At 46.8% G+C, this 16,498-nt stretch overlaps 1 protein-coding gene across 14 annotated transcripts in view; it reads left to right on the top strand.

The window, feature by feature from the left end:
- MECOM (MDS1 and EVI1 complex locus) overlaps window positions 1-16,498 on the top strand; it is a 335,632-nt gene that overhangs the window by 285,172 nt on the left and 33,962 nt on the right. For 9 of the 14 annotated variants that reach the window (XM_065073501.1, XM_065073500.1, XM_065073499.1 and 6 more), the window contains exons 3-4: window positions 4,595-4,729; window positions 15,422-15,524. In XM_065073501.1, the coding sequence (XP_064929573.1) occupies window positions 4,595-4,729; window positions 15,422-15,524 (238 nt within the window). Of the gene's footprint in view, window positions 1-2,273; window positions 2,880-3,463; window positions 3,918-4,594; window positions 4,730-15,421; window positions 15,525-16,498 lie in introns of those variants that run through there. The other 5 variants (XM_065073503.1, XM_065073507.1, XM_065073504.1 and 2 more) reach the window with 5 other exon arrangements.

Genomic DNA, 16,498 nt, shown 5'->3' with positions numbered 1-16,498 from the left:
TAAATAAACAATTGCAAAAGGGACTCTGTGGAAATATTTAGGCCTCTTGAAGCGCCTACCAAACTGTCCAAAGGGAGACAGAAATCCTGTAGATGTATTTAAAAGATTTTTGCTTGAAAGAGGAAAAATAATATGTATGTGTAGCTCCAATGTCCCCTTACACGACCGGTGGAGGGGCTCAGTTCGGTTCACCTCCCAAAGCCCCCGCGCTGCCCAGCGCCTCTCACCGCGCTCCGGCTCGGGGGCATGTGCCTTCCTCCTCCTCCTCTTCTTCCTCCTTGGGGAGCGCTCCCTCCGCCCGGGCTGGGGCAAAGCATAAGCGCTGCATGAAGGGGAATTACCAAAAATGGGGTTTTCCCCCCAAAAAAACCCGGATAACGGCAGGTCTGCAGCTGCTCACCGCCCGCTTGTGCCGGTTCCAGCCACGGTTCCTCCCCAGTCCCGTTCTAGTCCCGGTGCCTCTCCCGGTTCGTCCCCAGTCCCGTTCCAGTCCCGGTCCCGCTCCCTTCCCCACCCGTGTCCCGGCGGCCAGCGCCACCTAGCGGCTGCCGGCGCCTCCTGGCGGCGCAGCGCCGGTGCCGGCCGGCCCCGCTTTGCCGGTACCGGGAGGCCCTTTTGTTTATCCACCGGCGTTTCCTCCTTTTGTGGAAAAGCCGAGGGAGGGGGTAGAGGAGGCGGGGGGGGGGGTGCGCTCCGGCTCCTATCGGGGCCTGTGATCAGGCCTATGGGCTCGAGCAATCAGTTTCCCAGATTACTTGTATTTAATACACAATGCATCATAAAACAAATCCCTCATCCTGACAGGAAGAAAATAGAACAGCTCATAGCTCGAGCCTGTCCAATTTATGGCTAAATTAAAAAAAAAAAAAAAAAAAAAGAAAAAAAAAGAGAGAGAGAAAAAAAAAACGAAGGAAAAAAAAGCTCCAACAATGGGCGAGCGGAGGGAGGGCAGGAAATCAATGGTCCGGCAAACCGGGCGGGCGGCGCGGTTCTCAGGCCCGGGTGCTATGGGAATCTCCCACCAGGTTTTTTGAGGTTATTGACAATGGATTTTTAAGAATTATTTTTATTTTTTCCTGTCCTATCTACCGCTCCTGAGTGCGGGGTTTTTTCCCCCTTCTCTTTCCCCTCCCCGCCTCGAACAATAGCTATTATCTGAAATAACAGTTCAATGTCACAGATAACAGGCCGCTGAGACGAATTAATCATCATCTCTTGTCACCCGGCTTCTCGCCCTCGCCCTCCCCCTGCCCCGGCCCCCCGGGAAAGAAAAATCGACTTTTAGTCTGAGAAATATATTTGCACTTAAAAAAAAAAAAAGTGGGTGGCACTTCTGGATCGTGCAATAAAATACATAGTTCAGCCCTCTTTTTTTTTTTTCCTGCCCTCTTCCCCAAAATACACATATAGACATGTATTTTGCCGTAGTTAGCCCGGACGGTGCCAAATTTTGCGGGCGGGTGTGCGGCTTTGCGTCGCGGTGGGATTTCGGGGCCGTTTAGAGAAGCAGGGAGAGCCGCGGAGCCGGCGGGGGCTGCGGGTGGGAGCGGGTTCGGCCGCTGCTCCCGCCGGCAGGCAGAGCGCAGCCGCCCGCCGGCTCCATTCATGGGATTCGTTACCAAATAAATAAAGAAGAAGAAGAAAAAAGAAAGTTTAGGAAGCGCCGGCAAACGGGGCGGTGGTTCCGCCGCACCAAACGGGGTCGTCGGGAAAATTGGCCAGGCAAGGAAAAAAAATTGCGTTTCATTAAAAATTGTTATTAATAACCACAGTGACGGCGATGACGAGGATAACTCGAGTAACGAGCCGGGCGCGCTGGCTCCTGGAGCGCCGGGAAAAGCCGTCGGGGCGAGCGCAGCGCGGCTCTTGCTCGCCCGGGTCCCGCTGCGGGGATGGCCGGCGTATAAATAGAGGCGAGTGGCGAGGGCCCTCGGCCTCGCGCACCGCCGCGCAGCCCCCCACCGGGGGATGCGGCCGGGGCGGGGGGGCCGCCCCCGCGGGCTGCCGGTCAGCCCCCGCGGCGGGGCCGCTCCTCCGCGACCTGGCGGTGACCCCCGGCCGCGGGGCCGCTGTCGCTTTAAGCGCGCCGGGAGCGCCGCCGCCGCCCGGGACGGGAGGGGGGGCTGGGAGCGGAGGGGGGGCGGGTGGCTGCCGGCGCGGCCGGGGCTGCCCCGCTTTAAAGAGACAGTGCCCGAAAGTGGAGCAGCGGGGCTGGCAGGACCCGACGGGGTGGGCGGGGAGGGGGGGGCGGGCGGGTAGGGCCGGGCCGGGCGCTGCCCGGGGGTGCGGCGGGGAAGAAGCGCCGCGGGCAGGCTGCGGGGGTGGGGAGGGGGAGAGTCGCCCGCCCACGCACGCACACTTTTCTCCCATCCCCGGCGGAGAAGTGAAAGAAGTTTGTTTTGTTGAGCGGCGTGCGGTGGGGTTTTTTGTTGTTGTTTTTATTTTTTTTTCTTTCATCTTAAACACGGTTGTGTGGGGTTTGGGTTGTTTTTTTCTTCTTTTTTTTTTTTTTCTTTCCTTTTCCTTCCCCCTCTCCCGATAACTTTCTTTGCACACACACACTAAGCCAGCCGATAAGACCAGGAGGGGCCGAAAGGGGAAGGTGATGGCGAGCCGGCAGAAATCTGCCGAGCCCCGCCGCCGCTGAGCCCTCCAGGGCCGGCAGCCTCCTCCGGTCTCCCCGCCCGGTGCCCCGGGCCCCCGCCGCCCCCCGACAAATGGTGGAGCGCACCGCGCCCCCGCACTGCCCGCCTCAGCCCCGGACCCCGACGGTCGCGGCCTCCGCCCGCGTTTGACGCCAAGATGTTGCTTCCAGCCGCCTGAAGGATATTTTTCCCTCTCTCCCTCTCCTTGCCCCCGCAGGCTGCCGGCGACACAAGGTAAGAGCGGCAAGCGCGGCGGCTGCGCTGCCCATGGCCCCGCGGGACGGGGCCGTCCTGTCCCGTCGGTGCCCGTCGCGCCGCCGGCCTCCTCCGCCGTCCCGGGGGGCAGGGGGGTGAGGCTCCCCCCTCCCTATCGGTGCAGAGCGGGGTTTGCGTTGAAAGGGAAGATTAAACGTCCTTCTTTCAAAAAAAGAACCAAAGGTGCGGCCGACGGTGTAGCGTGCGCGCCCGCGGGGGATAAAACATGACTTGCGCGGCCGCGGGGCGCTGGCGGCTCCGTTGGGATTCGGGATGCCGGGGGGTCGGGGGTATGTTTTTTCCCCCCTTCTTTTTTTTTTTTTTTGGTGGCGGGTGAAGACTGTTCAGGAAGAGGGGAGAAACCCGCCTGTCCCGGGGCAACGCTCGGCAGCCGCGGGTGGGCAGACAGGGACCCACTCGCACCCCCGTTCCCCACGGACGGGCCTGATCCTGGCAGCAGGGCGGGGGCGGCGGGGCTGGGGGCGGTGACCCTCCGTACCTGGGTTGCCCCCGGGCCAGGCCGACCCGCGGGGTCCGTTTAATTAATGAAGGTGAGCGGGCTGAGGCCGCATTGTGAGCCCTTGATAGGAAACTTCCGTGGGTTTTCATTAACTCAGTGACACACAATGCCGGGGTTCCCGGCCATTCAGCTCGGAGGCCAAAAGTGCTCCGGGGCTGGACGGGAATACAAACGTTTCCCTTTGGGGAAACAACCTCCCTCTCCCTTTTCATTCGGGGCGTGTGTTTAAAGTTGTTTCTTTTTTTTCCATAATAAAATCGGATATTTTGTTGCCGGTGCCAAGCCGGAGAAGTTGTAAATGTAGCAGTGGGCTCACTTGGATGCTGAGGAAAGTTGAGGATAGGCCGGTGGCAGAGCTTACAGATAAATAACGATACTCAGTTGTATGTAACGATTAGTAATTTGTCATAATACTAGAACAGAACATCCTCTTTAGCTTGTCCACAAGCAATCTCATTGTATTTGTTTATTGTCTGCATAATTGGAACCATTTATTGGTATGTATTGAATACTGCCATGTTTTGCATGAGTGTTAACATTGTTTTTTTCATTTATTTTCTTTAGTTGGGCATAGGGAGTTCCATTATTTGCTTCAATTAAGGGGAGTGATTTAAGTGTTGCACAGAGGGGCTGTTTGGGAAACATAATATTAAAACAAGACAAATAACTGCATACCAAGTAAAGTTTGGTTCAGAGCAACAAATATGAAGAGACCAAATGGGTGCCGCAAACAACGTAAATCCTGAAACAAAACACAAACTTAAATGAAGCTAACACAACCTATATTAATAGTTTTTGTTATATTCCCTGACAGAATGGTATTTAATTTAAATAATAATTTTAAATGTGAGGAGTCACCGATGAATTAAAAACAAAAATCAGATCCCTCTGAAATTAACATAGTGTTTCTTAGCAATAATTAGGCAATGCCTCAATTACATGTAAACATTTGTCAAAACCTTTTTCAGCACATTTATTGTCCTGTTATTAACGTGTATGTTTTCTGACCGTTCTTTTAAAAATCTCGCCAGAGGAGTGTGTTTCTGAGTAAATTTTTCTATGTTATTATTATTATTATTATCCATATGTATATCTGGAAATGTGTGGTTTATCTTTTGATTAGTATGCACAGACAGCAACAGAAAGATTTACTCTTTTCTATTTTTCCTTTTAGATCTTGGATGAGTTTTGCAATGTGAAGTTCTGCATAGATGCCAGTCAACCAGATGTAGGAAACTGGCTCAAATATATCAAGTTTGCTGGATGCTACAATCAGCACAACCTTGTTGCATGTCAGATAAGTGACCAGGTATGTGGGCTTCACTTTCTGGACTTATTTTTTTAAAGGAACTTTAAGGTGTCAATTAAACAAACAAACAAACAAAAAAACCCACAGCAGCAATTCACAGTGGATTTTGGCCTGTTTGTTGTTATGGCAAAAGATAAGACAGAGATGTGAAATGCAGAATAATTTCAATTATGGGTGATAGATAATACGATTTTTCTATTTTTCCACATTGTTGTTAAATTCATTTTTATTTCTTTTTAATCTTATAACTGCTAAAAATTGGGACTGCTGTCCTAGGAATATAAAGCCTGTATTTGCTGATTTTTGGATTAGCAGCATTTTCTGGCTCCTGTTCCAGTCTACTTGGATTGCTACATTAAACCGATGGGTTGATCAGAAGCTGTAATGTGAAATTAATAGCAAGAATAGGGGAGAAGACACAAAACTGATAATGCTGCCAATGTAGCTGCATGTATGGGACTTTAGATTTGAATGCACATGTGCATGATTGTTATTATGCCTTCTCATACACTTTGCTAGAACTCAGAATACTTTTATGTTGAACCAGGATCTTCAGTAGTTTTCTTTTTCTTTTCATTTGTTGCAATTAAATCCACTCGTTGTTGGGCTGAAATGTTATTTATCTTTATGTGTTGGAAAAATGGCTGGAATAGGCAGAGGAAGGACGCGGTGAAGCATTTTGTTTTCAGTTATGCTGATGAGTTATTAGGTGTTTGTTAAGGTTTGCTTTAGTCTGTGGATCATATATGCCGTTATGAAATATTTTAATGGGTGAAGTTAGGTTAAGCAAGCTGTACTTCTCTCAAGTAAAAATATCTAAAATAGCAAAGCAACAACTGCTTGTGAATTTTTGTTTCTAATTTAAACTTTACTACCTGCAACATAGGATTCGATTCATTTAATCAGTGTTTCATTTTTCACCACTTAATTAACTGTATCAGGTGAATGTTAAAGATTATCTTTAGCTGATTTGATTGCCTTGACAGTATTGAAAGAAGAATCACAACCAGGCACAAAGCTTCAATTAGAAATCATTCCTTCTAATCAAATTCTTTATGTATAGGAAATAAATGTGAGACAGCCTGCTATTTCCAGCACAGCAGTATGTGTTTCTCTTATGTGAGATAGTTGATTAAACACAGTTTAAATAACTTTTTCAGATTACTTCTTTTTCAAGTTTTCTACTTTTACAATTCAGCACATGTAACACAGAATGAACCAGCCAACTGGGATGTAATTTCTTTTTTATGTAGCAGCTGGTTTAACTGAAGAATCTATAAACATTAGTAGTAAATGCAAAATACATTTTCTGAGTTGAAATATGCTTTACAGTAAAAAACCAATGCATTCAATGCAGAGCATTTACGGATGCGGTGATACGAAAAGGAAACTACCCAGATCAATTGAAACAGCAAATTCAGATGTTTCATGTTTAATAAGAGCTGACATAGATAGGAAAAATTAGAAGTAGAATCACATGCGTTGGTCACAACAACTTACTGTCTTTGCATTGGTGATCTGTAACTTAGAGTACACGGGAGGCTGAAACAGCAGCATCTACCTCTGCGGCGTAGACACGGACCCACGTTTTGACGTTTTTGGAAGGAAAGTTATGGCGCTTGTAACTTTCTCTTTTTTTACTGTTTACATTTCTGAGATTTGGTAATGGTGGCTGTACTGCTGCCAATAATTTCTTTCATTCACTGGAGACTTGTTATTTATTTTGCACAATATCGTGCTGTTCATAATTCCATATTTTTATAGCTTATTGTTGCTGAGATTTGCAAATTAAGAATTGGTTGTCTTTCAAGTAGCGCTTTGTGAACTGGGTGCTGTCAGCAAGAGATTGTTGTTCGTTTGGCCCTATGGAAATGCTGCACATTTACCTACAAAAATTGTACTTGTAATCCAGCGTTTTATGACCAGAGCTTAAAAAGTTAATGCTAAAAATGTGCTCTCGAATCTTAAAGCAAAAAAAAGCCTTTCTAACAGCTCCTCCTTCTGCTTTCTTCTGGCACAAGCTCACCAGAGGTAATATAAAAGATAATAGGGAGGCAAACTGGGAAATGGACATTACATGGCCAAACGTGTGCGTGTACAAGGAGTGACAAATGCAAGTCAGGACTGAGCGTGCGTATGTGTGTGTACGGACTGCGTGGGGCTGCCTGGGGGTCAGGCTGCTGCTGTAGCTTCTAGGGGGAATAAAAAAGAAAAAAATAAAGAAAAAATAAAGGAAAAAATAAAATAAATGAAAAGAAAAAGGGTGAAAGCACTAGGATGTGTATCGGTGGTTGCAGCTAGAGCTGGAGGGCAGGGGTGATGCTGGAACCACAGCCAGTGTGGGGACACCCCGCTCCCCCTCGGTACCCCCAGGAATAAGAAGTGCTTCAGCAGCCCTGGTCACCCAGGGAGCATCCCCATTTTGGGAGATGCTGCTTGCTCCTGAAGCACAGACACTCGATCAGCAGTAATTGTTCACCTCTAATTGCTTCAACTCATCTGTAAAATTCACAAGCAAACATTGGGCTGTACCTGAGAAGGTAAAAGATCCTGCCGGCGCTCCCCGCCTCATGCTGCCCGCAAGTTTCTGCTGCTAAATTCGAGCTTGACTGACAGATAGGTATGATTCCCAGACTGCTTGAGGCAGAATTCAGATGAATCTCAGGGCGATATGTAATCTAGTTGCTCTGCTAAGCTCTACCTTCTGTATTTAACAAAAAGAGTGAAAGAAAAACATTTTGCGTTGTTTTCTCTGTTGGACTTTTAGCAGAGACATACCACCCCACCCCCTGACTCACGGCTGGGGTTAAGTTTCATCACTTAGGATCAATTTTACAAAAGGCCTGGGCTCGCTCTTATGACTGTATAAATGAGCTTTCTAAGACAAACAGCTCAATAATGGTGGGATGCAGTCAAAACATGCACACTGGATACAACTCATGTTTCATTTGATTGGAGGTGGAGTAGGGTTTAAAAGCTGCATTTTATTTTATTTTATTTTTTAATTTCAAACAAAGTTGATCTAGGATTTCTCTTTGCTGTCTTCTTCTTATCTCCTGTCATACCTAATCTAACCTGAATGTAATTCAAGATGTATATGAATAATAAAATTTCACAAACAGGGCACTCTTATTTTTAACTTTCCCTAAAGACCCTGCAGTGTGTGCAGAACTGCAGAGTCTTGTCACTGTTATTGCCCTGGAATGTGTTTTTTTTCAGCTCAGAGTCAGGATTCAATACCAGTTTCTGCTAACTTGGACAACTGTCCTGTGTTGTCATTAAACATCTATTAGTTCAACTTTTTAATATTTTCAAATGATTAGCCCTCTTAGGTTTTCTGTCAACACTGTCATTCCAGCAAAAGCATTTTAAAGTATATATATATATATATATATATATATATATGCTAATGAAAGTGCAGTTGCAAATACAGTAAGGACTATAGCCATAGTATGTCAGGGACTGTCACACATTCCAGGCACGTTTTCAGGCTGGGATCACTCTCACCTTCAAGCTATACAAAAATACTGTCTTTTTTCTTTATTTTTTTTTTTTTTCTTTTAAGAAACGTAGTTGGTAGCAGTTGAAGTTAAAACTCTGGAGTGTTTTCTTTATCTTGCTTATTGCTCGCAGAGCTCTGCCAGTGATACAGCCACATAATGCTGTGAAACTGCCCTGAGCTTCCAGGTCTCTTCCCCCTCCAAAAAGCAGCTCCTGAAATTCTCTTTGATTTATCCATAGAAAACTCCAAGTGGCACAAGATCAGTTTACTGAGGTTTTGCTCAAATAGGTTTTTTTGAGTTCTTTTAGTTTTTGGTCCGTGTTTTGTTTCCTTATACTCAAGTATATTCCAGCGCAACGAGAGAAAAACCAGTAGTATTACACTCTTAACAACATGCCCGATGTCAGCGATATAAACTTACACGAGTGAACCTACCGCTGTAGGTTTCACCAGATCTGATCACATCTTACACGTTTTACAAACCTTTTTAATCTGCAGACACAGCTTCATGTTTCAGGTTTTACTGCCGCTGCCCCCACCTCCGCGGCAGGCGGGGAACGGCACAGGCTCCTCCAGCAGCCCTGGACACACAGCCACCTGCAAAAGTTGTGGGTTTAAGGAATAGTTTTGGGGCTTTGTTGTTGGAGAGTGAAATTAAGGTTTTGGTTGTTGTGGGTCAGGAGGGCATTGGCATGCTGAGCTCATACGGGGCCCTATTCTGCCACGATTCTTCCTGTGACTTATTAGTTTATTAAGCAAATAAAGCTTAATCCGGCTCCCACTGAAAATCTGTCTCCAGTGGAGCGGGGTCGTGTTAGCGTAGGGCTGGTGGAACGAGGAGCTCGTCGGTGGTGATTTTCCACTTATTGCAGTTAGAGCTGAGGCCGGGGTGAAACTCCTGCCTGGTCTTTCTGTCTGTCTGTGTTATCTGGAGCTTAATGCTCTGGTGCTGTTACTGCTCTCAGTGTTGGCCTGTCCTGACGTGACCTAAAAGAAATCATTCAGAACCAAAACTGGCAATGAGTTGTTGCCATTTCTACAAAGTGATAAGTTTTTATTGGCGATTCGTGTTTAATAAAAGAGGTAAAGCATGTTGTCTTTAAGCAAAAATGCCCTTTTTGGAGATGAGAGCTGTCAAATCATACTCCTATGCTCACCAGAAAGAGTATCGAGGATTATTAACGTCCACAGAGCCAGGACAAGGCTGCAACTCACTTGACATATCATGTGGTTAATGAGTGAAGGTGGGATGTTAGAAGACAACCGCATGGTGAGGTCATCTCAGGAGAACTGGTGGGCACACAGAAGTTGTGGTCTGGCATTGGTGTCAGCAACCCCCGAGAAGGAGGTTTTGTAGGGCTGAAGCAGCTTGGCTGGATGTGGCAGCCCATCACCCAGACCCAGGGCTTTCACAGAGGCTGAAATTTGCCTATGATGGAAGAAGACATGACTATCACTGAGGAGGAGATCTACAGCCCCCAAGACACTGAAGAAGGTGCCCTGTGGAGGGACATCCCCGAGCTCCCTCCTCACTTCATGGGAGCAGGAGGCTCCTCTTGCCTCAGAAGGTGGAAAAATGGGGTTTCTGGTGCCATTTCAGGAGAACGTCCTTGCTCCAGCCCCTTCCTACTTGATCTGCATTGGCAGTTTTGGGGAGTTTTGGAAGTGAGGAAGGAAGGGGTTTGCAGTCCTGGTGCTAAACATGGTGATGCTCCTTCACCATCTCAGCAGGGTGAAGGGGAAGGTCCCTCCTCTCACGAGGCTCCCACCCGTGCCCCTGCAGCCACTTGCACGCAGACATTTGCTGAGTTTCGCCTGTGGAGTTTTGCTAAAGTTTTCTTTGGGTCTGATACAGCACTCAGGAAGGACTCCTCTACATTAGCCCTTGAAAAAACTCCAGTTCGTTTCAATTTATCATTTGCCTGAGTATGGCAAGAAGAACTTGGCTCAGGTTTCATCACATAGTTCTCCAGCTGCAGAAGTTGTTCATCACAGGAGCTAAAATTGAAGCTTTGCTGTTTGGACCTTTTTCTTTTCATTTTTTTTCTCCCTCAAATGCTTAATTATGGCTTGTTGTGAGGTTATGTGTCCGCTCGTCCTTCCCATTTTTCTGGTGGGCATAAATCCTGATTTCGATCAAGCTCCTTGAACACAACACCTATTATTAGTTTTGGGCATTTAATTTGTTTTGCTTTTCAGGCCGGTTCCACTCGTGCTCCAAAGCAGCGCAGAGGTCAATGCCAGTTGGCAGCGTGTTCCTCCTCTCTGGGTGCTTGTTTTCCTACCCAGGCTTGAGACATGCGCCCCTCCAGTACCCCAGTCCCCAAAAGTGGCGGAGAGATGGGACCAGTGCCGTGTTTGGGGTGTATGTACCCATGTCATTGTATTTAAGGCCCGTCAGTCGCTGGATGTCGGTGCATGAGCAGCAGCACAGGGCTCTGTGGGTGCTGGTGGGCTTCACCAGGCTTTTGTGAGGGTGTGCTCTACTTTTAGGATCCTCTGTTCCTTCCCACCATCCCATCCAGAGGGATTCCTTTGCTCGGTCCTCCCGCTTGCACCAGCGTGGTGCAGGACATAGTCACTTGGTGCCTTGTTCCACAGCAGTAGCTCTAAGTTCAATGCATCACGTTGGGGGTTAAAGTACAAACAGCACTGGCTCTGAGCAGCATCTCTCACCTGCCCTAAAATCTGAATTTCTCAGGCAGCACTGGGGCATGTGCAGTGTTTTCCAAAGCTCTTCTAGACACAGGAAAAAAGGGTTTAGTTGGGCGCAACGGAATACAACTCTTCTTCAGGGCTGAGCAGAACAGATGCATGTGTAGCAGCTGGTGTCTTTGCTGAAGTGTTGCTTTTCCCTCCCCAAACCAGCAGCCTTTGGTTAAACCTTCCTGGGGACAGGCTGGGCAGGAGCCGGGGGGTCAGACACGGGGGTGCGGGGCAGGCGAGATCCCGGGGCTCTTCAAAGCTCACAGGAGGCAGCGGCCAAGCGCGCGGCCCCGGCCCGAGCTCGTGGGGAGTGCGTTTTCGCTATTATTTCAATTATTACAACTTCCTGAATAGGTTGAAGGTCATTCATAATTCACGCTTCTGTCATCTTTACACATGCCAAATGCAGTCTATTAAGCATAAATAAAATTTCAAGTGCCTGACCAGGAAAAGTAAACTGGGATTCATAACAATGAGGTCTTATTCATCCATTTAAAAGTAAATTGCGTGTGTTCCTTTTTTTTTTTTTCCCCCCTCCCCTTTTCCTTTACAGCTTTGCAGTTTGGGAGCTTTTACTTCTGCTCGGTAGCATAAATATATATGACCTGTGGTGTAGGCAGGCACAGAGGACTGATGGGTTAGGCCTCCCCCAACTTCTCCCCACCTCAGACCCTCTGAACTTTGAAAGTGTTTCCAGATCTGGATCCGATTTTGCTCTTCCTATATAAACTGCAGTCACACACCGCTGATCCCAGGGCATGTGAAATGTGCATCTGGACCTTGCTTGTATTTCCCCCCCACACACTCTGTTTGTTCCTCTACTGTGCAGTAGCTCTTCCTATGCTTCTTGAGGCAAACTGGTGCTAAAAAAACTACTAGTTGGCTAATTTATGTGAATTTCTCTTATCCATAAATGCCTCTCCAAAGCGGCAATCATTGGGCATGTGCCATTTTTGAAATGAGAGATTCCAATTATTTTGCTTAAATGCAGGCTTAAATCAATGAGAATCAAGTTTTAAGGTCAAATATATTTGCTTATAAATTTTAAGTTGTTGTTATCTCTGTGCAAAAATAAATGACTTCTAATAGCCGATCCATAGCAGAACTCCAGAAAAGTGGCTTGTGCATTGTGAGTGCAGGTTAACCCAAGAAAGTTAGGTAGCAAAATGGGCTTGGTAGGCTAAAGAGGTGAAAGTCAAAAAATTAAAACCTTTCATTAATTACAGTAGAGTCAGGGCTGCGTTGAAGAAATCTTCAAGCTTTGCAATAGAAGAGTCCATTTATTTTACATTACCTTTTCCTAATACTGAAAATACTGCCTGTGGTAGAGGTTATTTTTGTTGTTGCACAGCAAGGGCAGCCAGGAGGGAACCTGGGGGGTAATTTCTTAGTTTTCCCATCTGGGGGCTGGCTGGACCCCCATGCTGTCTGCCTTCAGGAGGCTGCTGCTCCTTAAAAACTTGAGCAATATAGTACATTACCATGGGACGTAGATAACTTCTTAGTTTTTCTCAAGCAAGGTAATTCCAGGAGGTTTTAAGTGGGAAGAGTGAGAAAAAAGCTTTTCACATTAAGTAATAAGGACAGCTATAAAAATCAGATTAAATTTAACTGTGCGCTCGGTTTGGTTTGAAGTTCAATGTGTTTTGGTTTAGATTCTCTCCGGAACACAACCTGATGTATAAAATATTAGTGTACTTGGGGTTTTTTAAAACCTATTTTTAATAATAATAATTAAAGTTAGTATTTTAATAATAATAACGATGTCAAAATGCTAGAGCTGGAAATCTGTCACTTGGACCTTGTCTTTGGAGAGCATCAGTTCCAGGATGCAAAATACAGAAACGTCACTCAACCCGAAGCATGGAGCTTTTTGGGTACTCGCATCCTGTCTGCCCGCTGAGGTACACGAAGGCTGACCAGGTAGTTTCTGATGAGCAGCTTAATCATCTCTGATATTTTCAAATACCAACACAGGACAATTGGCTGCAGAGTTTACACCCTGGATAGGGATTTGTTGCACAGCTGCAAGAAAGACGCTGCATCGTACTGGGGCTTTCCGAAGAGATGTGATGGACCCCAGCACAGCACTTTGTGAACAAGACCGTCTTTATGCCACTGTACAGTCCACGTGTCCTCACTTTGCGAAGAGAGGTGAAAAGGTCTGTCAAAATACCGTTGACAGGACAGCATGAGCAGAGGAGGAAAATACTGGAGAAGGTTTTGCTGTGGTTTTTCTTTGCTCCTGGGTGTGGATGCACTGCTGACCTCAGAGGAACAGCTGAGCTTACCCGACTGTGACACAAAACCGGCAGCACCGAGGCAAGTTCCGGGCGGATCGGTCCTGGGCAGAGCAGGAGCTTTGGCACAGTCCCCTTTGAGTCCATGGCTGTCCCACCAGGCCAAAGGGTGGGCCTGGTCCTGCTCCCACCCCAAGTGGGAGCTGGGTGTTGTCATAGCTGTGAGGTCTGCAGAAGTCTCTTGGATCAGTGTCCAATGCTGCATGTCTTGCACATACTATTTCCACCCAAGGCCAGCCAGCAACTTGGTTTATCTTCCATAGATTGGACTGCAACTTGGATATGTGGAGACCATTATACTTCTGGAAGAAAAATGCTGGTTTTTGATATATTTAGCTTAAAAAATATTCACTGGATGCAGCACTGACCAGATTTATTTGCAGGAGTTAAAAGCTGGCTTCACTTAAATGTATTTCAGCCTTTGATCAAATTAGTTGCATTGCCCCAGCCGCATCCCCAGCACACCAAAGCCCACACACCAGCCCTGTGTCCTTCGGGGCAGCATCAGCTCCAGAGGGGATTGTGGTACCAAGTATTCACCCGGCTGCATGAAGAGACATGCATGAGACCCTGCTGTGGTTCTTTTGGCTCTTTGCACCCTTCAAAATACTCAGTGGAGCTCAAAATCCCCTCAACATGGGGTAAAAATGGCAAGCCCAAGCAAACCCAGCTGATGATGGTGTGAAAGAGGAGGGAGGTGCAGCCTGGGCAGATCAAGATGCCCATAAATTACTTCTCCTGGATTCTATGGGGAAATTTTGCCATAAGCAAGGGGTTGTGACATGGGTACCTTGTGCCCCACGTGTTTTTCCAGCACTCCTGGCACCTGGAGAGGGGCGAGCATAAGGGTGGTGGGATGAGCTGGCCCTGGCAGCCTTCACCACCACTCACATGTGCCTCCTCTGGAGCGGTTTTGGGACAAAGTGAAGAAAAGAAAACATATGTGAGGAAAATGCAACTTATTTCATTATTTTTAGGTATTTAGCCCAGATCTGTGGGCAAATGCTGCTTGTGCAGAAAGAAACGATAAGGCTATACGGCCACCTCCTGGAGGACATCGGTATGTGCTCGGCTGCCGGGGCCACCCTATGGGTGACAGTTCATGTGTGGCCTGGTGAGGAAAATACCCGCCCATCTCTAGATACCTGTACCTGCTTTGTGACAAACCCATCTGTTAGACTTTAAATGGTAGAGGTGATTTTCTGCCTTTCTCACATTGCCCTGAAATGGGTATTGAGAGTTAAGAGTTCGAGAGTGAAAAATTTAAAAATACATTCGTCCGAGAAAATGCAAATGCATCATTTTTTGGTGTAGGAAACAGAGATGTCATGTGTTTTTGTTTAACAAAGCCCGAGGAAGTTACTAATATTTATTTAAGCTGCTTCGTGGAGCTTTTTAGTGCTCTTCACATTTCCTGCTGAGACAGAAAGCAGCCACATGGATTTTGGGAATTTCCTTTCGGCAGAGCCTCCCGGTGCCGGCACGTGCTTGCTCTGGGTGCACAGATCCAGGGAGCAGCCCCTGGCTTCTCTACTGGGCTCCTTCCCAACGACAAACACAGACCCCAATATCACCTGTGCTGGGGGACCAGGTGCCACTGGCCAGAGTTCCCACCAGTGGCTTTGGCTGCTGGTGGCTTCTCTTCATCTGGGACTGATTTTTCCTTTGATTCTTGTTTGAAGCTATGGAGTAACCAGACACACTGGTTTGTATAAGTGACTTCCTGGACTGTGTAGATTATTGAAGTGGAAGGGCTGGATGCCCACTGTTTAACCAGCAGCATCTTCTCAGAACAGTTTTAGTAGCTTTTCCCAGTGCCACAGGAGTTATTTCACCTATGCAGGTTCCTCAGGGATACATTTTATGGCTACATGGGTTTGGTATAATGAAGCATGCAAATTGCTGGTGGTATTTGCAGTTGTCACGTAACCTATTTTGCAGCAGAGGCTGTTGAAAGCAATTGTCCTTTTGGTTTTCACAGCACCCAACATTCCAACGGCTTTGAGGCTGGAAGGAGCAGACCTGCCATAGCCAAAGTCGGCACCTCTCCAGCAACCAACAACCCGTACCCACAACGGGGCAGGGTCTGGCCATGCGGTTTCGATCCTGTAATACTCACTGGCAGTGGTTTATGCCTCTTTGTCTTTTGTGGTAGTCATGTTGCTGCCTCTTTTTATTTTCCAGATATTCTACAGAGTGGTAGCAGATATTGAACCAGGAGAGGAGCTCTTACTGTTCATGAAGAGTGAAGATTATTCGCATGAAACAATGGCTCCGGACATTCATGGTTAGCCACTTCTTACTGTCTAATCTAATAGAAACCATTATTTAAATAAGGCAAAAAAAGATATGGAGATTTCTCCTCTGTAGGAATTATTTTGAAATCCAGGATGGCTTCAGTTTAGCCAGGGAGCAAAGCTGGACCACAATTGTGTTTGTCTAACTTTTGCCTGTCTGTTTATCTGAAGGTATTCAGTGAATAAACTAGTCTGATATCATCATGACTCCTTCAGTCCCTCTGAAGGGTGGGTTTGCTTTCAAAAGTGATACTAATGCTGATGTGCAGCTTCATTCAATGTTGCATTTGAATGCAACTTATCTGACGTTGGATTTTCTACCTGCTAATCTGGCGATCTCTAGTTTGCACAGCTGATATTTCTCAGCATTGCATCCTTGCAGCTCCCAATGTCGTTCAGGTTTTACCCTCACTTACTCAAACCTCCACGACAGAAAGAGAGGTCCGCAGATGTAACTGAGGGTTGTAGTAGGCTTTGAGATTGAATCTTGATCATTTTGTGGATATTGCAAAAGGAGAAGAAGGGTTCCTGTTGTTATCTCTAGTCTGTGCTGTTTCTGCAGGACAACGACGTATGGACTTGGATTATAGGCTATTTTTTGTTAATTAGTCAAACAACTGTTATTCTGCCCTCTTGAAATGAGAAAAATCTCATGTTGTTAATGCTGCTGTCACTTGTGAGAACATTTGAGCCATTGTTCCTCCTGACACTTAATCACTACTCATCCAACACATGGATTCTGGGTCTGAAACTCCTGAGCTGTTGCTCATTCTTTGCGGGTTGGGTGACCACAAACCTGTCCCCCATCTCAAAAGCTCCTTTTGCTCCACTGCTTGTCGGGTAGTGGGTTATCCAACCATAGCAAGAGTGGGTGTGGGATATCTGCTTGATGCCCATGAGGTTGCAGTTCGTGCAAATGTGGATGTTTTAAAAATTCTCAAGGATTTAAGGACTGTACACAGTG

Source organism: Columba livia, chromosome 9 (genome assembly GCF_036013475.1).
Source record: "Columba livia isolate bColLiv1 breed racing homer chromosome 9, bColLiv1.pat.W.v2, whole genome shotgun sequence".
Classification (NCBI taxonomy): Eukaryota; Metazoa; Chordata; class Aves; order Columbiformes; family Columbidae; genus Columba; species Columba livia.
This window is presented reverse-complemented; position numbering and strand designations above follow the sequence as displayed.